Source organism: Hyaena hyaena, unplaced genomic scaffold (genome assembly GCF_003009895.1).
Source record: "Hyaena hyaena isolate Hyena2069 unplaced genomic scaffold, ASM300989v1 scaffold_88, whole genome shotgun sequence".
In the NCBI taxonomy this organism is placed as follows: Eukaryota; Metazoa; Chordata; class Mammalia; order Carnivora; family Hyaenidae; genus Hyaena; species Hyaena hyaena.
Window position 1 is genome coordinate 681,597 of NW_024080720.1, and position 20,904 is coordinate 702,500.

Below are 20,904 nucleotides of genomic sequence, written 5' to 3' on the forward strand. Positions count from 1 at the left end.
CCTATCTCTGTAGCCACACGGCCTGGCAAATAGTTGGCCCATGGTACATGGTCACTGCTGTTATTAATCATGATGATGATCTGGCCCCTGGTGCTGCCTTAGCCTCAGGTGGAGCAGGAGGCGGGGCGTGGGCTGAAGATGGTGATAGTGACTGACAGCTGGATGGTTTTAAGTCTGGAGGTGGGACAATAGGATCCCCAGTGCTGGACCCCAGGGTTCCTGACCTGACCCTGACGCCAGCAGAGGGCTTGGGCAGACCTGGTAGTGCCAGCCGCCTGCACTGCTGGGGCACCTGGGAGAACCAGAGGCTGCAGGTTCAAGGTGGGGGTCATGGACCTCTTCAAATCATGTGCATGTTTCCAAGCACGGAGCCATTTTAGATCCCATGGGGACTCCTCCTCCTCATCTCATCCCTTTATTCTCCTTCTCTCCTCCTTGTCCTCCTCTTCCTTCTCTTCTTTTTCTCCAGGAACCCCTCCCCATCTTCCCAGTCAGAAAGCAGTCACCTCCAGGGGCGCCTGGGTGGCTTAGTCGGTTAAGCGTCTGACTTTCGCTTAGGTCATGATCTCGCGGTTCGTGGGTTCGAGCCCCGCGTCGGGCTCTGTGCTGACTGCCAGCTCGGAGCCTGGAACCTCTTTCAGAGTCTGTGACTCCCTCTCTCTCTGACCCTCCCCTGCTCACGCTGTCTCTCTCTCTCTCTCTCTTAGAAATAAATAAAACATTTAAAAAAAAAAAGAGAGAGTATGTTCTTGGGGCGCCTGGGTGGCTTAGTCGGTTAAGCGTCCGACTTTCGCTTAGGTCATGATCTCGCGGTTCGTGGGTTCGAGCCCAGCGTCGGGCTCTGTGCTGACTGCCAGCTCGGAGCCTGGAACCTATTTCAGAATATGAAACACACTCTCTCTCTGACCCTCCCCTGCTCACGCTGTCCCTCTCTCTCTCTCCTAGAAATAAATAAAACATTAAAAAAAAAGAAAAGAAAGAAAGCAGTCACCTCCAGTCTGATGGGGTTCCCCTGGGCATGATTTATTCTGCCTTCCTCTGGTGCTGCATGGGAACAGGGATTTTAAGGAACTGGTAGAGAAATGAGGAATGTTGGTGTAAACCTCAGCCATGCAGTGTGACTTTGGGCCTCAGTTTCCCCAGCTATAAAACCCAAGGGAGGCAGCAATTGCTTTGAAAGTTCTAAAAATTCTGAAGGAGATAGGTTCACTGGGAAGTCAGAGGTCTCTATGCCCCACCAGGAGTTCCCCTTAGTCTGATAATCCACATTACTTGAGACAACTCTAGAATGTTTTTTCTTCTATTTTTTCTCTACAGGTGGATAGATCCTGGGTTTGCATGGCTCACTAGAGAATGAAGCCCAACCCAGTAGGCTCCTCCCCAGAGGCCTGCAAAGCTGCAGGCCAGGGTGCGAAGAGCTGCCCTGTCTGCCAGGCCTGGGGAGGAGTCTCAGGCCTGGGGTCTGAGTCAGGGCCTGGGCTGGGGCCTGCTGCAGTTTCAGGGCCTACTGCTGTTCTGGGGCCTAGGCCAGGGCCTGGGGCTGTGTCAGGACATGGGCCGGGGCCTGGTGTGGTTCTAGGACCTGGGCCAGGGCCTGGTGCTGCTTCAGGGCCCGGACCAGTGCATGGTGCTGTGTCTGGACCTGCACCAGAGTCTGGTGCTGTTCTGGGACCTGGACCAGGCTTTGGTGCTATGTCCAGACCTAGGCTGGGGCCTGGTGCTTCAGAACCTGAGCCAGGTCTGGGGCCTGGGTCAGAAGCTGGGCCAGTACCTGGGCCAGTACCTAGGCCAGGAGCTGCACCATTACCTGGGCCAGGGGTAGAGCCTAGGCCTAGACGGGGATCTGGAATAGGGGCCAAACCCAGTGAGCCAGAGACGGCTCCAACACCGGCAGCGCAGCAGAAGACTCAGGCCACACCCATGCAGGCCCCTAGGCAGAAGGTTCTGGTGACTGGAGGAGGAGGCTACCTGGGCTTTAGCCTGGGTTCTAGCCTGGCCAAGAGCGGCACTTCTGTCATCCTGCTCGACCTCCGCCGACCGCAGTGGGAGCTCTGCCCGGGGACCGAGTTCATCCAGGTGCGGTGATGAGTGTCTTGGACACTGGTGAGGGGCCCAGGCGGCTGGTGGAGGTCTGGGGACAGTGTCTGATGTGAAGCCAGTGGTGTGGTACTGAAGAGCACAGGCTCTTGGAATCAGACTATTTAAACTCTGGCACTTCCGGGGACGCCTGGGTGGCTCATTCGGTTAAGCGTCTGACCTTGGCTTAGGTCTTAATCTCACAATTCGTGGGTTCAAGCCCCGCGTTGGGTTCTGTGCTGACAGCTCAGAGCCTGGAGCTTGTTTCAGATTCTGTGTCTCTTTCTCTCTCTGCCCCTCCCCCACTCGTGCTTTGTCTCTCTCTGTCTCAAAAATAAATAAAACCTAAAAAATAAAATAAATAAACTCTGGCACTTCCCACCTGGGCAGCCATGGCCACAAGGCTCCACATGTCTGAGCTTTGGTGTCCCCATCCATAAAGGATGCACAAGGGTCTTCTAGGGGAGGCCATAAGACAGTGCACTTAAAACACCGAGCACAGCCCCTGTGAGTTAGCTCGATAAATGGAGCCTCCACTGATGATGAAGATGATGGTACCCTGTGGAATCATACACTAAATCCTGCCCCACAGCTTCTCCCACCGGTGCTCGGCCTGGGTCAGGGGACCAGCTCTGGGACCTGGCAAGGTGCAGGGTTGGCATCTCTGCCTTGGTCCCAAACCCCCCGACCCCATCTCCTCCTTCTTTGTTTCAGGCTGATGTCCGAGATGAAGAAGCCCTGTATCGTGCCTTCGAAGGAGTGGACTGTGTCTTCCATGTGGCATCCTATGGAATGTCCGGTGCTGAGAAGGTGAGCACCCCAACATACAGTACCTGGAGTTAGACAGAGCGGGGTTCAGATCCTGGTTCTGCATACCCCCCACTTTATGTGCCCTGTATTCACTACCCCCCTTCACCTAATCCAGGAAAGACTTAGATCCTACCAGCCTGCATTTTGCATCCATGGGACCACAGGCCAGTTCTGCCACTTTCTTGCTGTGTGACCCAGGGCCAGTTAACTTAACCTCTCTGAGCCTGTTTCCTCATCTATGCTAGTATTTCCCTCGGAACCTCCTCAGTGTGTGGTAGCTATCAAAACAGACACCCTTTGACTCAGAGGTCACATTGTATATATATTTGCAGCATTGTTTTAAGTAACAAAACACAGGAAGTAAATGCCCATCAGTTAAGGACTATTTAAATAAATTGTAAAGTCTCCACACATTGAAACTCTATGCAGCCATTCAAAAGAGTGAAGTAACTCAGTATGTGCTGATAACAGAACAGTTTCCAAGATGCAAAACTAGTGTTTGATCTCCTCCTGTTTGTATAAAAAGAAAAGAGGCTAGGATACTCATGCTCACACAAGTGTATGTGCTGATATTAGTAAGTAGAGATTATGTCTAGAAATACACGGGACTGTAATAGTAACAGTAGTCGCCTCTGTGGGGGCTGGTGAGGAAGGCTGAGAGTCAGCAATGGAAAGGAAATTTCCTTTTTACTTATATACCCTTTACACTGTTTGAGTGATTTTTTTTAATCACTTATTTATTTTGAGAGAGAGAATATGCACACATGGGTGTGCGGAAGTAGAAGAGGGGGAGATGCAGCAAGAAAGAAAGAGAGAGAGAGAGAGAATCCCAAGCAGGCCCTGCACTGTCAGCACAGAGCCCAACACGGGGCTTGAACTCACAACCCTGAGATCAAGACCTGAGCTGAGATCAAGAGCCAGACACTTAAGCAACTGAGCCACCCAGGCGCCCCTGTTGAAACATTTTTAACTTATTCTAAGCAACTGCAATGAGAATAATTGTAGTTTAAAAATCAATATAGAACCCATCTCCTAGTGTGGTCAGAAGGATTAAGTGAGATAGATGTACAAGGCTTTGCCCTATCCTGGGCACACAGGCAGCTCTCTCTCTGTACACAAGGTGTTTTTATTTTTTACACCCCAACCTCTTGAGGGCATGGACAGTATTACACTTGTCCATCTTAGAGATAAAGAGCCTGAGACTTCCAGAATGAGGAAATGACCCAACACATTTTGAGTCCCTTTTCTGGGTCAAACACTGCATCACGTCCTCCCATGGGGTTTATGGGAGGTGCTGCTGACCCTCAGGGGGTAGGTGATGAGGGAGCTGAGGCCAGGCAGCGGTGGGGGGCGGAACATCCCCTGCCTGCTCAGCGAGATGCAGAGCAGGGCTCCTGCACCACCCATGGGCCTCCCAGACCCCTGCTTCTGAGCTGGACACTGTGCAGCCCCTGCCCTGCCCGACCCTGAGCCTGGCCTTACGGCCTCAGCGACGAGGCATGAACAGCACCATGACTTCCCACCTCCGTCTTATCTTTTAGCTGCAAAAAGAGCAGATTGAGTCTATTAATGTTGGAGGCACCAAACTAGTGATCAATGGTAGGCACTCCAAGCTCAGTGTGACCTGCTGTGTGTTTCCTGCTTTTCTCCCCTCTCCTGCCACAGGTCCTACCCTGGGGACAGGGTAGGGGGACAGAGGTGAGACTCTCCTCCCCTGCCCCCGCCACCCCAGTGGAGGGCCTGTGGGCAGCACATCCTTCCTGAACTGCAGACCTGCCCAGGCTCCTGCATGGGGTGGCTCAGTGTGGCCACGGCGTGTCCGGGGACACAGGCAGCGGAGTTTACATTTTAGGGATCCAGGGTTAGAAAAGTCACCGAAGCACCAAAATAGAAGACCCACATCTGGGGTCTCTGGGCATGTCTGCTTTGTCCTGCATCTGGTCTTTTCTCTGATTCTAGAGTGTTTTTCGTATGTCCCCATCGACTGAAACTTTCTTCTGACTTGCCCCCAGCAATGTAGCTCAGGGGCCACAGCCATACTGAGAAGGAGGAATGAGCCAGCCTGGCCCCCAGGGCCCCATGGAGCAGGGACTTGGCCCACACCCCTTACCTCCTGAGCAACTCTGTATTCTGGGAGGGCCCCAGGGGCCGGGATGTGTGGCAAAGACTGGGTGGAGGTCAGTGGATTCCCCCAGGGAGGTCCCAGCAGCCACCTCCTCAGCCAGCTCCTACTCACCTCAGCCCCGTGTGTGTGTGTGTGTGTGTGTGTGTGTGTGTGTGTGTGTGTGTGTGTGTTGCTGTATGCACCTGTCACTGCAGTTTGTGTCCGTCGACGGGTTCCGAGGCTCGTCTACACCAGCACCGTCAATGTCGTGTTCGGCGGGAAGCCCATAGAACAGGGCGATGAGGACTCTGTGCCATATTTCCCACTGGAGAAGGTACCTGGCTTCCAGGAGAGGTGGGCAGGGCCACTGGGCCTGGGACCTACAGCCCGAAGGATAGGGGTGGGTGGAAACCAGGGTCAGCTTCACAACTCAGATTGAGTCCCATGAAGAAGGGGCCCCAAAACTGGGTAGCACAAATCTGCTCCTCTTTTAGGGATCCTGAAATCACACAGACTTGGCCTTGAGCCAGCCAGGCCACTTGCTATCTGTGGGGCCCTGTGCAGGTCACTTTACTCCAAGCCTCTGTTTCTTCATCTGGGCATGAAAACACCACCCCTGTGGGGTGTGGAGAGCAGGCTGCGAGCCGATGCATGTGAAAAGCCAGGAACACCTGGAGGACTGCATGGAAATAGTTCATCCAATGCATACGCAGCGTCCGCATTCCAGGGCTCACACTGGGGGCCAGCAAGAGCCTCCCTGAGTGCAGGAGCCCTGGTTGTTGTTACTGCTCTGTAATCTGCTCCCATGGCTCCTGGCCCAAGGGAAAAGAAGGGCACTGGCCATTGCCCAGGGGGAGCCCCCAGAATCCAGCCCCTGTTGGTCTGAAGCAAGAGGACAGCCCTGGGGCCAGGTGGGCTGGGCAGTGCCACTGATCCCTGCCCGGTGGTGCTTTTCTTCTTGTCCTCTGGCAGCACATGGACCACTACTCACGAACCAAAGCCATCGCTGACCAGTTGACACTCATGGCCAATGGCACACCTCTCTCAGGTGAGTGTCATGGGCCCCTACTCAGGGCAAATGTGTCTGCCCCCAACCAGTCTCCCCCCAGAATGTATGTGTGAGTTCAGCTTTCAGTTTCTGTTTCTGTTTCTGAGGTTCACCTTCCTTCCAAAGGACAGTTCCCCAGGGCCTCTGTCACTCATCATTTCACAAATTCTGAGCACCTGCTATGTGCCTGAACCCCACCGGGGACATAGTCTGGACAAAGTCATCTCCAGGTTCTGCCCTCATGTGGCTCACATCTTGGGTGAGGGAAGAGACAGATAGGAGTGGATCTTTCTTCTGCCACATAGGAGTAGATCTCATTTAAGGATGCTCTTTACTTTAACAAAAATTTTTTAATGTTTATTTATTTTTTGAGAGACAGAACTAAGCTAGGGAGGGGTAGAGAGAGAGGAAGACACAGACTCTGAAGCAGGCTCCAGGCTCTTAGCTGTCACGTCAGTACAGAGCCTGACAAGGGCTCAAGCTCACAAACCATGAGATCACCACCTGAGCCGAAGTCAGATGCTTAACAGACTGAGACACTCAGGTGCCCCTTACATGCTAAGTTTATATGCAAAAGTCTCAGTAGTTCTTTACAGCATCCATGTGAGCTAAAAACCCTAAGGATCCCCTGCTTTCCAAACTCAGGAGCCAGAAAGATTCAGATAGATCCCTTGCTCTTCAGATTATCACTCTCTGCTTTCCGAAATTCAGAAACTAAAAAAGAATCAGAAAACTTGGTTTTTCTTACTATCTCAATTATCTAAACTCAGGAGTCAAGTAGATTTGGAGAGTGAGGAATGGTTGCAATTATAATCCCCAGATTTACAGGGGAAGAGGCTAAGGCTGAGAGGTGAACTGACTTAGTTAAGGTCACATAGCTATTAGGTGGCAGAGGTGGGATTTGAATACCCCACCCCTACTCCACTGGGTGTCTAACACCAGAGCCTGGAGCTGAACCATCATGCTTCACTGAGCTAAGCAGGCCACTGGGCTCTTTTCCCTAAAATCCTCCCCACTTCCACCCTAGCACCCTGGGCTTGTCAGGCCTTGACCCCTGATCCCAGTGGGAACATACATCCGGGTGTGTTTTCCCAGGAGGTTGACCCTGTGCGGTTGAATTCTCTTCTTTGCCTGGAGCCTTCCCTGGCTGGACCAGCAGCCTGCAAACCAGACATTTAATCCTTTGGACAAGAATTATTTATACGAGCATCCCCAGCTCTCCGTGGCCAGGAGTCATGGATACCCTGGGCCCCGCCCCTCTGTGACGTGGCTGCCGGGTGCCCCACCAGTCAAGTCAGCTGCAACCTGACCTCCCCCCCTCCACCATGCCCAGGTGACCCAGAGTTTAAAATTAGCTGCAGTCTGTTTACAGAAAAGCTCTCCTGATACCTGCCTTCCAGGAGTCCAGCCATGGTCACCCTGGATGATTTCCAGTCCCTGCTAACACAAGCTGGTCCCTGAGACTCTGTCTCTAACCCAGCAAGGAGAGCCCTGGTCCCTGAAGCAGAGCCCGGAGACTGCAGATCTCAGCTCAGTGTGAACAGAACAAATGAGTACAAACTTGGTGGCCTAAAACCGAAATGTCTTCTCTTGTGGTTCACAACCAGATGTCTGAGATCGAAGTGTGGGTTGGGCTGCACTTCCTCTAGGAGGCTCTAGGGGAGAATCAATTCCCAGCTTAGGGTGGCCCCACTCATTCCTTGAGTTCATGTGTCTCTTCTCTGTGAGTCCCTTACAAGGGATACTTGACAGTGGATGTGGGCCTCACCGGCACAATCCAGAATGATCTTAATTACATCTCCAAAGGCCCTCATCCCAATAAGGTTACATCCACAGGTTCCAGGATGTGGGCATATTTTTTCTGGGGCTACCACTCAGTCCACTGCACTGGCCTCATTCTAAAGTGAGGATATCGGTGGGGAAGCTGTCAGGGTATTTGGCTATGAACCAGGACACTGGCCCCGGTAGAGTTTGCAAGGAAAAGGAACTTACAGCAGAAGGATGTGGGATAGCTTCTGGAAATGTATTTCTGGAAAAATGACCACCAGGGCTTGGAAAGGACAAGATCGGGGCAGCTCCAGAGACCTGGGTGGCAGGAGCTGGTGACCAGTTTCTTTAGGGTGAACCCACCCGTAGGGTTTTAGATCCCGGTGTCAGTGATGGCGAGAGTCACATTCCTCGGTGAGACCATGTCACTGGCCCAGCTTGGGTCCCATGGCCACCACCTCAGAGGAGAGTGGCACATCTGGTGCATCTAGACTGACGGTCCTCTAAGACTTTGTGCAGGGAGGGGAGGGGCCCCCGAAGGAAGGTGGGCTTCTGATCCCAGAGGATGATGTACACTGGGGCTTCCCAAACTAGGGTGCAGTCCCTTGGGGAACCTGAGCCTCAGGGGAGTGGAACACCTTCCAGAAGGTTCCATCTCCAGGGGTTGGGATTGAAAGTCGAATAATTTACAAATAAATAATTAAGAAAAAAATTGTTTAAATCTTAAATAGATTATGATAAACTGAAATTTTTCTAGGGCTTCTTAGACTTGAGAGAAGTATATTTGTGGCAGGCTTCAGGCTGCACCCCCGGACTTCCCCAGGGGAGACTCATTTACTGCTTCCATCAATGTGGAGAGACCTGTGGCAGAGAAGTTGGGAGGCCCTGGACTAAGCTCCGTATTGGTCTGGGGGACTCTGCTGGCACAGAGCAGTGAGAGGGAGGGGGACAGCCTCCAGGCTCTTGTGCTGACGGCTCCAATCTCTTCCTTTCTCCACTGATTACCTGGAAAGTACAGTTACTACCACTACTTACAAAGCACCCATTTTCTAGGAAGACAGAGGCTGAATGAGTAGAAAAACAGTCTGTAGCATCAGAACCTGGGCTTTGGTTCATCTCCACTAGGCTGAGCTGTGTGCCCTTAGGCAAATCACATCCCTTCTCTGAGCCTTGGTTCTTTGATCCAGAAAGCAGGGATAGTAACAGTTCCCACCTTGTAGGGTTGCCTTGAAGGAAAAAACCCTGAGGGCACCTGGGTGGCTCAGTTGGTTAATCCTCTGACTTCAGCTCAAGTCATGATCTTACAGTTTGTGGGTTTCTGGCCGCATCTGGCTCTGTGCTGACAGCTCAGAGCCTGGAGCCTGCTTCAGACTCTGTCTCCCTTTCTCTCTGCCCCTTCCCCACTCACACTCTGCTTCTCAAAAATAAATAAATAAATAAACATTAAAAAACAAACAAACAAACCCTGGCTTACCAGAGCATCAAGTACATAGTAGGCTCTCCCTGAGAGCCCTCATAGTCCTTATCTAGCTGATGATCAGAAAAAGGAAAGAGCTACAGCTATTGGCATGAAAGAGTGAGGGTCTCTGTTTGCATCTGTAAAATGGGCACAGTAGGACTCTCAGGGGAGTCAAAGGAGATTATATCTGTCAAGTGCTGATTAAACTCTCATGGGCCAAGTACAGATATGCATCTTGGACTTACCTCTCTTACTGGCCCATGAGCTTCATGACCATTTCTTGGTCATCCATGGATTCTCCAAAGCATCCATCCCAGTGCCCTGTGCAAGGGGGAGACGTTAGGGAACCCCTGAATGTTGTTTGTTAAATGACTCACTGATCGACTGAGAATAAGTACTTAAATGAGGAAACCCCAAGGGCCTGTCTTCCCTGCCTACCTGTCCAGGTAAGGACCAGGAGATGTGGACAGCATGTCTGTGTCTCTCCCTGCCGATCCACCCCTCCCCAGGCCCTGACCACCCTCCTTGTGTCCTAGGAGGCGGCACTCTGCGGACGTGTGTGCTCCGGCCCCCGGGGATCTATGGCCCTGAAGAGCAGAGGCACCTGCCCCGTGTGGCGGTATGTCAACCCAGGCCTGTGCCCAAGGCACAGGGGGACCCTGGCCGATGTGTGCATGGATGGGGCCCTTGCAGTCCACAGTCACTGTGTTGCTCTTGGGGCAATGTCCTGAATCTGGGACTCTTAGTTCTGGGAGATGTCCCCACCCCCATCAGACCCACCAGGAACAAAGGTCTCAGTGTGTGCCAGCCAGGGTTAGGCACAGACCAGGGAGACACGGAGCTGTGACCCCAAAGGGGCAGAGGGAGCCTGTTGTCCCTACTCAGATGTGGGCTCAAAATGGCCAGATGGCTCATCTCATGCTGCCAGCACAAGGGTCTTCATATAGAAAGCCTCTCCAGAGAAAACGAGTGCCACCAAAATAGCTACGAGGGAGTGGAGGCCCTGTCCTCACATTTCTCACAGCCACGTCAGGGAGGCCGAGGCCACAGTCACAGAGTCAGCGTGGTAAGGGCTACGTGGAGGGAAGAGCGAGAATATGGGAGCACAACAGAGAGGGCCCGGCAGGGGCAGTCCAGGAGGACTTCCTAGAGATAGTGATACCTGAGCTGTTTGGAAAGAGAAGAAAGAATTAACCAAGGAAATGGGTGGTAGAGAGAAGGTGGTCCAAATAGAGCAGCCAGCTTGGGTACAAACCTGGAAATCAGATCACTATTCCAGGCTTTAGAATGGATCAGTGAACAAAACAGACAATGATTCCCTGCCCTGTGGGGCTTATATTCTCACAGGAGGAGATGGATAATAAACATGATAAATGATAAAGAGGTTCAAAGGTACCAGGGATGATGGAAAAAAAGGACAGGGGGAGCAGGTGTGGGAAATGGGCACACGGGCAGCCAGGGAGTCTCATCGAGCAGGGGACAGGGGAACCTTGAGGCTCCTTCACCTTGAAGAAGCTGGCAGGGTGCACCACACCTGCATTTGGGGGACGAGCCTTCCAGGCCAGGATGGCCCTAGATGGGAGCCTGCTGCACATCCAGGGAGGGGCCATGTGGCCCCAGGGAGCTGGGTGAGTGAGGGAGTTAGTGGGAGACTAAGTCTGAGAGTAAGCGAGACCAAGTCAGAAGGGCCTCCTCGGCCAGCTGTTGTCAGGACTTTGGCCTTCAACTTGGCAGCGAGAGTCCAGAAGACTCTGAACCGGGAGACATAGGATCTGACTTAGAATTCAGAAGATCCCCCTGGCTGTGTGGAAAACAGCAGCGAGGCCCATGGGTGGAAGCCAGAAGCAGTTAGGAAGCTATTTCGGTGTCCAGGTAGAGAAGCTGGGCAGCAGTCACGGCCGTGAGAAGTGGTTGGATTCTGGACAGGTTGTACTGGTGAGCCCACTGGGCTCACAGGTGGCTTGGATGTGGACTGGAGAGAAGGGAAGGCCCACGGAGGCCCTGGGGTTTCAGCCTGAGTCACAGAGTGCTCTCTAGTAAGATGGGGGAGGGGGTGAACAGGAGCTAGAAGGTCAGGTACATGCTCTAGGACATGGACAACCGACCACCACATGGAGGTGTTGGGACATGGGTCTGGCCTGGAGCTAGAAATTTGGGAGCCATCATCATATAAGTGGCATCCAAAGCCCCTCCAGGCTTGGGTTTGTGTTTATCACCTTCTCCAGGGCCACATCAAGAAGAGGCTATTCATGTTCCGGTTTGGGGACCACAGGACGCAGATGAACTGGGTCCACGTGCGCAATCTGGTGCAGGCACACGTGCTGGCGGCCGAGGCCCTCACCGCGGCCAAGGGCTACGTGGCTGTGAGTCTCCTGCCATGCTCTCCCAGCCTTCCCCCAGCAGGCTGCAGGTGGGGTGCCCCATCCCTGGGGATTCCTGGCCCACACACATTTCTCCCCGACTCAAGATGGCCGGTGGGACTGTGGGCCCAGGGAAGCCAGGGTTGGGGTGTCTTTATGGGGCATCACTAACTCCTTGCAGTGACCCTGTGATGTAGGTGCTGTTAATCCTGAAGTAATGGTCACCACATGCTGAGCATTTTACATATGCTGTCACATGTACTCTTTATGATCCTCCAAGAGGGAGATCCCATTATTTTTGTCACATTTAGGTACAGAGAGGTTAAGTGACTCTGCTAAGGCCATACAGCTAGTCAATGTGGCAGTCCCGGAATTCAAAGGGAATTGCTGAGGTCTGTCCCCAGGGCTGGAGAATGGCTATGACTCCTCAGTGGCTGATGGGGAGAACTGGGGGGTCAGGGCTGCTGCTAGCCATCTGAAAGGGTAGGGTCAGGCTGGTGGGCAGATGCCTGACTGTCCCCCTCCCTGTATGTCCCTCTCAGAGTGGCCAGGCATACTACATCAATGACGGGGAGAGTGTCAACCTCTTCGAGTGGATGGCTCCACTGGTAGGTGCCCAGATGTCCACCCCTCTCCGTCTTGAGTGAGAATTCAGGGTTCTGCACATCTTCTCTCCTTGTCATCCTTTCCTACTTCCAAAAATCCAAAGATTTCCCTTTGAAAACCAGCTCCGGCAATAGTGTCCACTGGGCAACAATGCAACTGGCTGGAGCTGGGTTGTGGCTGCCCCTTTTGGGGACCATGTACTCCCCTGGTTTGCCTTAGCCTCTCCTAGCCTGATTCCTGATTTTTTTTGTTTAAAAATTTTTGAATTATTTTATGAGAGCAAGAGAGTGAGTGAGCAGAGTAGAGGGGCAGAGGGAGAGGGAGGGAGGGAGTGAGGGGGGGGGGAGAATCCCAAGCAGTCTGCACACTCAGCATGGAGCCTGAGACAGAACTCAATCCCATGACCCTGGGATCATGACCTGAGCCAAAACCAATAGTTGGATGCTCAACCAACTGAGCCACCCAGGTACCCCCTGATTTTTTTTTTAAGTTTATTTATTTATTTTGATTGAGAGAGAGAGAGAGGAGAAAATCCCAAACAGGCTTAGGAGCAGAGAGAAGGAGAGAGAGAGCCCCAAGCAGGTTCCGTGCTGTCAGTGTGGAGCCCAATGTGGGGCTCAATCTCATGAACTAAACCATAAGATCATGACCTGAGCCAAAATCAAGACTTGGACGCTCAGCCTACTGAGCCACTCAGGTGCCCCTGGATTCCTGTTTATGTCAGCTTGCCCTGTTGAAGTTTGCCATGATGCCCCGGTACTATGTGAGGAAGCTGTGTAAGGGGTAAATGGAAGGTAACCTGAAGCACAAAGGGAGATGTTAGTGCTGGGGCTTCCTAATTAAACTGCAGCCCCTCCAAGGACCCTGGCCTCCTCGCCCAGCACCCTGCACACTCCTTTTTTGGGGCCAGGCCTGCCTGGAAGAGATCAACCAGAACCCCTGTGCCAGAGGATCCGTCTGTGGGGCGTGCAGACATGCCAATGTCAACAGCTTTATATGCTTTTCATTTGCTGTTCGATTCACCTATTTAAAGCACATAATTCAATGGTTTTTAGTATATTCAGAGTTGTGCGACCATCACCCCAAGCCACCACAGAGCCACAAATCTACTCTCTGTTTCTGTAGATTTGCCTATTCTGGACATTTAGAATAGATGGAATCGTACAGTGTGTGAACTTTGGTGTTAGGCTTCTTTCATTTAGCATCATGTTTTCAAAGTTCATGTGTAGCCTGCATTGTATCAGTATCCATTCTTTTTTATTGCCAAAAAAAAATATTCTATTCCAGGGATAGACCACATTTTGTTTATCCATCTATCAGTTGATAGAAATTGGGCTTTTTTTTTTTTTTTTACTTTGGGGCTATTAAGAATAATGCTGCTGTTGGGGCGCCTGGGTGGCTTAGTCGGTTAAGCGTCCGACTTTCGCTTAGGTCATGATCTCGCGGTTCGTGGGTTCGAGCCCCGCGTCGGGCTCTGTGCTGACTGCCAGCTCAGAGCCTGGAGCCTGTTTCAATCTGTGACTCCCTCTCTCTCTGACCCTCCCCTGCTCATGCTGTCTCTCTCTCTCTCTCCTAGAAATAAATAAAAAACATTTAAAAAAATTAAAAAAAAAAAAAAAGAATAATGCTGCTGTAAATAGTATTGTATACCTTTTTTGTGGACGTATGTTTTCATTTTCCTTGGGTGTTTTCCTAGAAGTGGAATTATTGGATCATATGGTATCTTTTTTTAACCTTTTTTAAAAAAAATTTTAATGTTTATTTTTATTTTTCAGAGAGAGAGAGATTGACAGAGTGAGAGCAGGGGTGGGGTGGAGGCGGAGAGAGGGGGAGACAGAATCCGAAACATTCTCCAGGCTCTGAGCTGTCAGCACAGAGCCCAATGTGGGGCTCGAACCCATGAACCATGAGGTCATGACCTGAGCTGAAGTCAGATGCTTAACTGACTGAGCCACCCAGGTGCCCCTCTATTTAACCTTTTGAGAAACTGCCAGGCTGTTTTCCAAAGTGGCTGCACCATTTTACAATCTCAAAAACAGTGTAAGAGGGTCCCATTCTTCCATATCCTTGCCAACACTTGTTATTGTGTTTTTTTTTTGACCCAGACAGTTTTTATACAAGTGAACTTCATTTCATCTTGTGCCAGCCCATCTCTTCATACATCTCCTACCACCCTCCACACATGTGCTGAGGGGTTTTTGTTGTTGTTGTTGTTGCTGCTGCTGCTGCTGTTATTCTTTAATAGCAGAAAAGTCAATTCTAGAAAAATTAGATTCTATGTTAAGTGCCTTGGAATGTCTTTGGGTGTGGGCAGATGGAAAAAATAACTAAACGATGTGAATGATCCCAGGCTAAAAACCTACCCATGCACTCAAGCCCTGCTTGACTTTCCTAGATCAAAGTTTCCCATTTCAAGACTGGTGCAGGGTTGGGGCTGTCTGCTGGGTTTGCCCTCCTGTGTGGGCAGGCAGGGGGCCCGTGGTACCTCTGCTAGTCCCAGGGCAAAGGGAACATGTGGCCTTTCCACACAGCCCCTGAAAGACCACGTCTCATCTCAGGCCATGTTTCCTTGCAGTTTGAGAAGCTAGGGTACAGCCAGCCCTGGATCCGGGTGCCCACTTCCTGGGTTTACCTAACAGGTAAGGAAAATGGTGTGTGTGTTACAAGCCCTCCATGTACCAGGCACACATGCATCACTTATTTCAAGACAAGGGTCAGGATTAGGTGGAGGCGAGTGAGGCACTGAGGGCACAAATCTAAGGAGACCGTCACTTTCAGGGGTCAGGTGCTCCAAGTCCCATCTGCACTTGCCTGGCAACCTCCTTGCCATAGCGCTGGCCCTGTGTAAACCCTGTCCTACTTGCTAGGTGGGTGTGATTGGACCCATGTAAAGATGAGGCCCCTGAGGCCCTGAGAGGTTAGGGACCTACTCATGGAGCCACAGTGAGAAAGGCAGAATTCACACCTGGGCTTGGCTGACTCCAAAGCCCACACCCAGCCCTGTGGTTGGTCTTGGAAGGCATCATGCCAGTCAGAAGAAGGAGCCCCGGGGGTGCCTTGTCTCCCAAGGTCCTGCTGAAGTTAAGGCTGCTTTGGGGCATGTGGAGCTTTCTCCTCACCCTGAAGGTCAGCCTCTCCTCTCATCTGCACCCTCCATCATCACCTCTGCTGGCCTTCCAGCCACAATGCAGATCTGGCCTCAGGCATGGAGTGATCAAGCCTGAAGGGAACAAGTGACCCTCAAGTCACAAACAGCTGCGTTTCTGGAAAACCTTAGCTAGATCTATTGTATTTTATTTTATTTTTTTAATAGTTTATTTATTTTTGAGACAGAGAGAGACAGAGCATGAGCGGGGGGAGGGGCAGAGAGAGAGGGAAACACAGAATTGGAAGCAGGCTCCAGGCTCTGAGCTGTCAGCACAGAGCCCGATGTGGGGCTCGAACCCATGAACCATGAGATCTGACCCGAGCCGAAGTCGGACGCTCAACCAACTGAGCCACCCAGGCGCCCCTTTAGCTAGATCTGTTGTATTTTAAATGCATTGGGATGCTTGCCATTTAAAGCAGGGATTTGCAGACTTTTGCCCACCAGGCCACATGCATGGGGCGACTTCTCGCGCACAGTGCTGCCACAATGATTGACACTCTTTGACCCTCAGCTGGGAAGAGATCAGCCACACATTCAGGCAGTTTTATAGGACTGTATGTTGTTCCCAGTGAGCTAACCACTACCCCTTAGTTCTTAATGCTGGCTGCACATTAGAATCACTTGGGAGCGTATAAAATAAAAATGCCTCAGCCTCACCCCAGACCAATTACATTAGGGTCGACGAGAGCAAGGGGGCAGGGGAAGCATGAGCAATTTTAAAAGTGGTCCGATGTGCCACCCAGATTGAGAACCACCGCTCCAACTTCTTTCTTTCCTACTCAGGAGACCATGTTGGAATAGAAGTGAGGGAGGGAAGGAGACATGATTTGAGATAACTCTGAATCTGCTCTGATTTGTTTTCAAATGTCAGCCTTTAATATTAATAACAATGTACTTGTGCCATATTTCACAGCCAACGAGCCCCCACCTCCACCTTCCCGACATGCTGACAACTGCTGATTTAAAATTTTTTTAATGTTTTATTTATTTTTGAGAGACAGATAGAGACAGCATGAGCAGAGGAGAGGTCAGAGAGAGAGGGAGACACAGGATCTGAAGCAGGCTCCAGGCTCTGAGCTAGCTGTCAGCACAGAGCCCAACGCGGGGCTCGAACCCATGAACCATGAGATCATGACCTCAGCTGAAGTCGGATGCTTAATCGACTGAGCCACCCAGGTGCCCCTGACACCTGCTGATTTAAAGGAACCCAGGGACAGAAGAATTTTGCGAAATGAAGAGACTCCCCGCTAGCAAAGCAAATAATGCCCCCAACTGATTTGTCCCCGAGGGCCTCCCCAGAACTTGCAGAGTGAGGCACCCTGATCACTGGCCCTTCTCTCCCCCCACAGCTGCGGTGATGGAATATCTGCACCTGGCCTTGAGGCCCATCTGCAGCGTTCCGCCGCTGCTCACCCGAAGCGAGGTAGGTGGGCTGCTGCTGGGAGGGAGGGGTGCCCTGCACCACCTCCAGACCCCCACCACCCCTCACCCCTCTGACACCATAACTGGATGCTTGTCTGAGGTCTCAGAACCTTCCTTGTGGGCACAAATCTAGCGCTAGCTTCTTTATAATCATCCCAACCTCTGGGCTTTTGCTTAGGCTGTGCTCTCTTGGTCTGAAATGTGATTAGCTCCAAGCCTGACCCTCATCCCTGTCATTCATTCATAAGCAGCTTATCTTCGCTGCCAGACTGGAAGCTCCCGAAGGCAGGTTTTGTGACATTCATGTTTTTGAATATGCCAACACTCCCCACCAATGCCACCAACTCTCGAGACACATGCACACAGAACCTGGTGGTTCCGGGTTCACCGTTCATGCTTGCTGAATAATAAGTATATAAGTGCCTAGTGAGTACCGAATACTATTCCCAAATGATCATGCAGATTTCTCTTTGCACACACAGTTTAAAAGAGAGGACGTTTTAATGCAGGTTGTAAATAGTAGTGTTTGGTGTTAATGCAAAATACTTCCAGGTCACTTTGTATTTGATTCTCTCTGATGTCCTGCTAAGTTAGGAAGGGCAAGAGATTATGATGGTGCTTTATGATACAAAACTGAGCACTAGAGAAGTGTAGTGACTTGTCCAAGATCACACGATTCTGGAATTGACTTCATACTCCAAGCTCAGTGCTGTTTCACTCAGAGGATAGGGAATGGGCCACAGCAAAAAGCACTTCCCTGTAGTTTCTCCTTCGAACTATGCAGACTAGCAGAGGAAAGAGAATAATGACAGTATCGTTGTCTACTGAGTGGTGACGATATGCCAGGTGTTGTGCTTTATCTCATTTAGTTTTCCCTGCTACTCGAAATTGTAGACTGTTATCTCCATTTACAGAGGAAATGAGACACACAGGGGTGAAATAACCCACCCATAAGCATGCTCTTAAGTAGCAGAGCTGACATTTGAACCCAGACCAGACCTAAATGATTTCAAGCTTCAAGTTAGTCAGGAATCACATTAATGTAAATTAGCTGCCAAGGCCTGCTGAATTGTGGCAGGGAACTAGCTCCCCTCCTTCTGGTTTCACTTGTAGGTTTCCTTGTTCTCAGGGGCAAAGGATCCCTACTTAGCTAAGGAAGTTTCTGGGCACTGCGGCTCTCACGCCCTCTGCTGGTCAGTCTGTGACATAACCAGCCAGCCCTTTAGTTACAGTCGGATTCACTGAACATGTTTTGAACACCTAGTGTGTGCCAGGAACTGTGCTGAGTAACTAAGGCAAGACACGGCCCTTACCTCAAGGAGCTCACAGCCCAAAGGGGAAGACAGCTCAGCAACCGGGAAACCTAACACACAATGATAAGGGCTCTACTGGAGGAAATTATGAGGAACTTCAGAGCACACAGAAGGGGCACCTGAGCTAGGTCTGAGGCAGTTAGGGAGACTTCCCAAAGTACGGTAACATCTAAGCCTGAGATCTGAGAGCACTGTGTCCAGGACCTTGCTGATCTAGTTCCCAGGTGTATCTCCCAAAGCCTTGAACTTACTACCTGGGGCAAAAGGGAACAAGACTGGCCTCTCCCCTCCCCCATGAACATCCAAGACCAGCGGCTTGGTGGAGGGGCTGTTTCAGTGTCGCGGGAGAATCAAGTGGCTCTCTTGGACCCCCTCCCTGTGTCAGGCTGAGGAACAAGAGGAAGAAATGAGGTGGGAGGGCATCCTCTTTCCAGGCCCAGCGCAGCCGCAGCTGGGAATTGCAGGGCCTGGAATGTGGCTCCCCTGTGAGTCTGGGCAAGTCATCTAACCCCTCTAATTGTAATTTTCTTTTTTCTTTTTTTTTTATTTAATTTTTTAATGTTTTATTTATTTCTCAGAGAGAGTGAGACAGCGTGAGCAGGGAACCAGAGACAGAGGGAGATACAGAATCTGAAACAGGCTCCAGGCTCTGAGCTAGCTGTCAGTACAGAGCCCGACATGGGGCTTGAACCCACGAGCCTGAGATCATGACCTGAGCAGAAGTCGGACGCCCAACCGACTGAGCCACCCAGGTGCCCCCTTGTAATTTTCAAATATGTAAAGAGGAGATAGTGTTAGTGCCACCTCAGGGAATTAAATAAGATAAGGCCTCGAAAGGGTTAAACCCAGGCCAGGCACAGTGCTTGTTCAGTTATTCATGGCTGTCAGTACTGCCCTTGAAGCCTATGGGGCCCCAGGCAGCCCAGAAGGTGGAGAGTAATCATTTCTTCATAATTGAATTCCTCTCTTAGGGAAGCCTAACCAGGGAGGGTGAGAAGGCTGCGTCCTGGTGCGGTGGCCAGAGAAGCCTAGAGCGTTTCCAGAGAGCAGCACCCAGGGCCCAGACAGGGCGGTCAGCTTCTCCTAGAGCATAGCCAACAACCTGCTGAGTCCCGGCCCGTGCTAGGCCGGGAAGGGACGTGTCACTGTTGGGGGACTGAGAAGTTCAGGAGGGTTGGGGAGATGCAGGAAACACCTCCTGGAATCGTCGCGCTCCAGGAGAATGGGAGACGTAAGGGAGAAAGGAAATCTTCCCTGAGGAAGGCATCGCAGGAGCGAAACGCAGCACATGAGTTCCGCCGTGCAAAGACAGGAAAACCCCTGCCCTCTCTTCCCTGGGGGTAACACAAGTTGGACTGTGTTTCCCACCCTCATAGGCCCTTCCCTCCACCGCCAACACCCTCTCCCCGCAGGTGCGCAGCGTGGCCGTGACGCACACTTTCCAGATCGCCAAGGCCCGCGCCCAGCTTGGCTACACGCCAGACAAGTTCCACTTCGCCGACGTCGTGGAGCAATACGTGAGGTCTATGAGCCGGCGGTCCCGCAGCTCCACCGCGCGGACGCTCCTACGGCTGCTGCTCGGCCTGCTGCTGCTGCTCCTCGGGCTGCTCGCCCTGGCCCTGCACATCCGAGCCCTGCAGCCGTCCAGCGTCTGACCTGCGCCGCTGGTCACTGCCGGCTACCCTCCCAGCTTCACCTTCCGGGCTCGGACCCGCCCCCGAGCCCTTGCCTCGCCCACAAGGGGTCTCGATTCCGTCCCTGGCCTACCCCCTAGGCTTAGGCACGCCTCTGCTCCGCGTCTTGAGCCATGGCCCCGCCCCGCCCCGCCCCAGCCGTCTGGGTCTTGCCCGGGCTTCTCCCTCTGGCCTGGCGGGGTTACCGAGGAGGTAGGCATACAGCCTCCTCCGCCTTCCAGGCCTTCTCCTCCTGCTCTGCCCAGACCTAACCCGACCCCGGATTCTCCTCTGCTCGCGTTCCGCCCTCTTTTTGGCCCTACCGGTAGGATTGAGCCTTCCCCTCGGTTTCTTCTTCCGGGACTGGCGTTGCTCCTCCTTCTGGATCCGGCCCCGCCCCTCTCCTACTTGTAATTCTGCCTAGCCCCGCCCCCTGCCTCTCTGGCCCCACCCCCTCCCAGCCACGCCTCCTAGGGGAATGCTTAGGGGCTGGCGGGAGTCACCTCTGGCAGCCGGCTAAGTGCTGGGGGTGGTGTTTGCAGCTGCTGCCTTTCTAGAGACATTGTACCGTCCTCACTGCCCAAGCTCCTCTCTGTCCTGAGATCATCCTGGTATCTTGGAATAGACCCATTCTAGGAGAATTGCTTTTGATCTGCTGTTACATTGATGTTTTGGTTTCACTCAGTATTGCACATCTCCCTGTGTGATGATAGCCAGGGTTGAAGGGACACCTTGCCGGACCTGACCTTTTTGGGTGTCTGGTTTATGAGTCTGGGGCTGACCTAGCTTAGTAAGCACAGGCTTCTGTATCAGCAAAGATCTAAAACAAAACAAAACTTTTTAAGGTGATCAAAAGATATAAACTTCCAGTTATAAAATAAATAATTATGGTGATGTAATGGCTACTATGGTTAATAATACTATATTATGTATGTGAAGGTTGTTAAGAGAGTAGATCTTCTTTTTTTTTTTATTTTTATTTATTTCTAGGAGAGAGAGAGAGAGAGAGAGAGACAGCGTGAGCAGGGGAGAGTCAGAGAGAGAAGGAGTCACAGACTGAAACAGGCTCCAGGCTGGCAGTCAGCACAGAGCCCGACGCGGGGCTCGAACCCAAGAGA

The 20,904-nt window shown here is 51.9% G+C and overlaps 1 protein-coding gene across 1 annotated transcript; it reads left to right on the forward strand.

Annotated features, from left to right (window-relative positions):
- Positions 1–1,353: 1,353 nt before the first annotated feature.
- On the forward strand, positions 1,354–20,149 carry SDR42E2 (short chain dehydrogenase/reductase family 42E, member 2). Its single transcript, XM_039234442.1, has 12 exons — positions 1,354–1,408; positions 1,895–2,076; positions 2,791–2,886; positions 4,428–4,485; positions 5,206–5,324; positions 5,963–6,038; positions 9,801–9,883; positions 11,490–11,627; positions 12,167–12,232; positions 14,806–14,869; positions 16,728–16,801; positions 19,526–20,149. Exons 1-12 carry the CDS (start codon positions 1,354–1,356, stop codon positions 19,766–19,768), a joined length of 1,254 nt encoding a protein of 417 aa, XP_039090373.1. The 3' UTR covers positions 19,769–20,149.
- Positions 20,150–20,904: the final 755 nt, after the last annotated feature.

What these genes read in the sequence shown, in the direction of transcription:
- SDR42E2 (XM_039234442.1), top strand. Translation starts at nt 1,354, where the DNA reads ATGAAGCCCAACCCAGTAGGCTCCTCCCCAGAGGCCTGCAAAGCTGCA. An exon ending in TTCCTGGGTTTACCTAACAG is followed by an intron (nt 14,870 to 16,727) that starts GTAAGGAAAATG and finishes CTCCCCCCACAG; the next exon opens with CTGCGGTGATGGAATATCTG. An exon ending in CGCTGCTCACCCGAAGCGAG is followed by an intron (nt 16,802 to 19,525) that starts GTAGGTGGGCTG and finishes CTCTCCCCGCAG; the next exon opens with GTGCGCAGCGTGGCCGTGAC.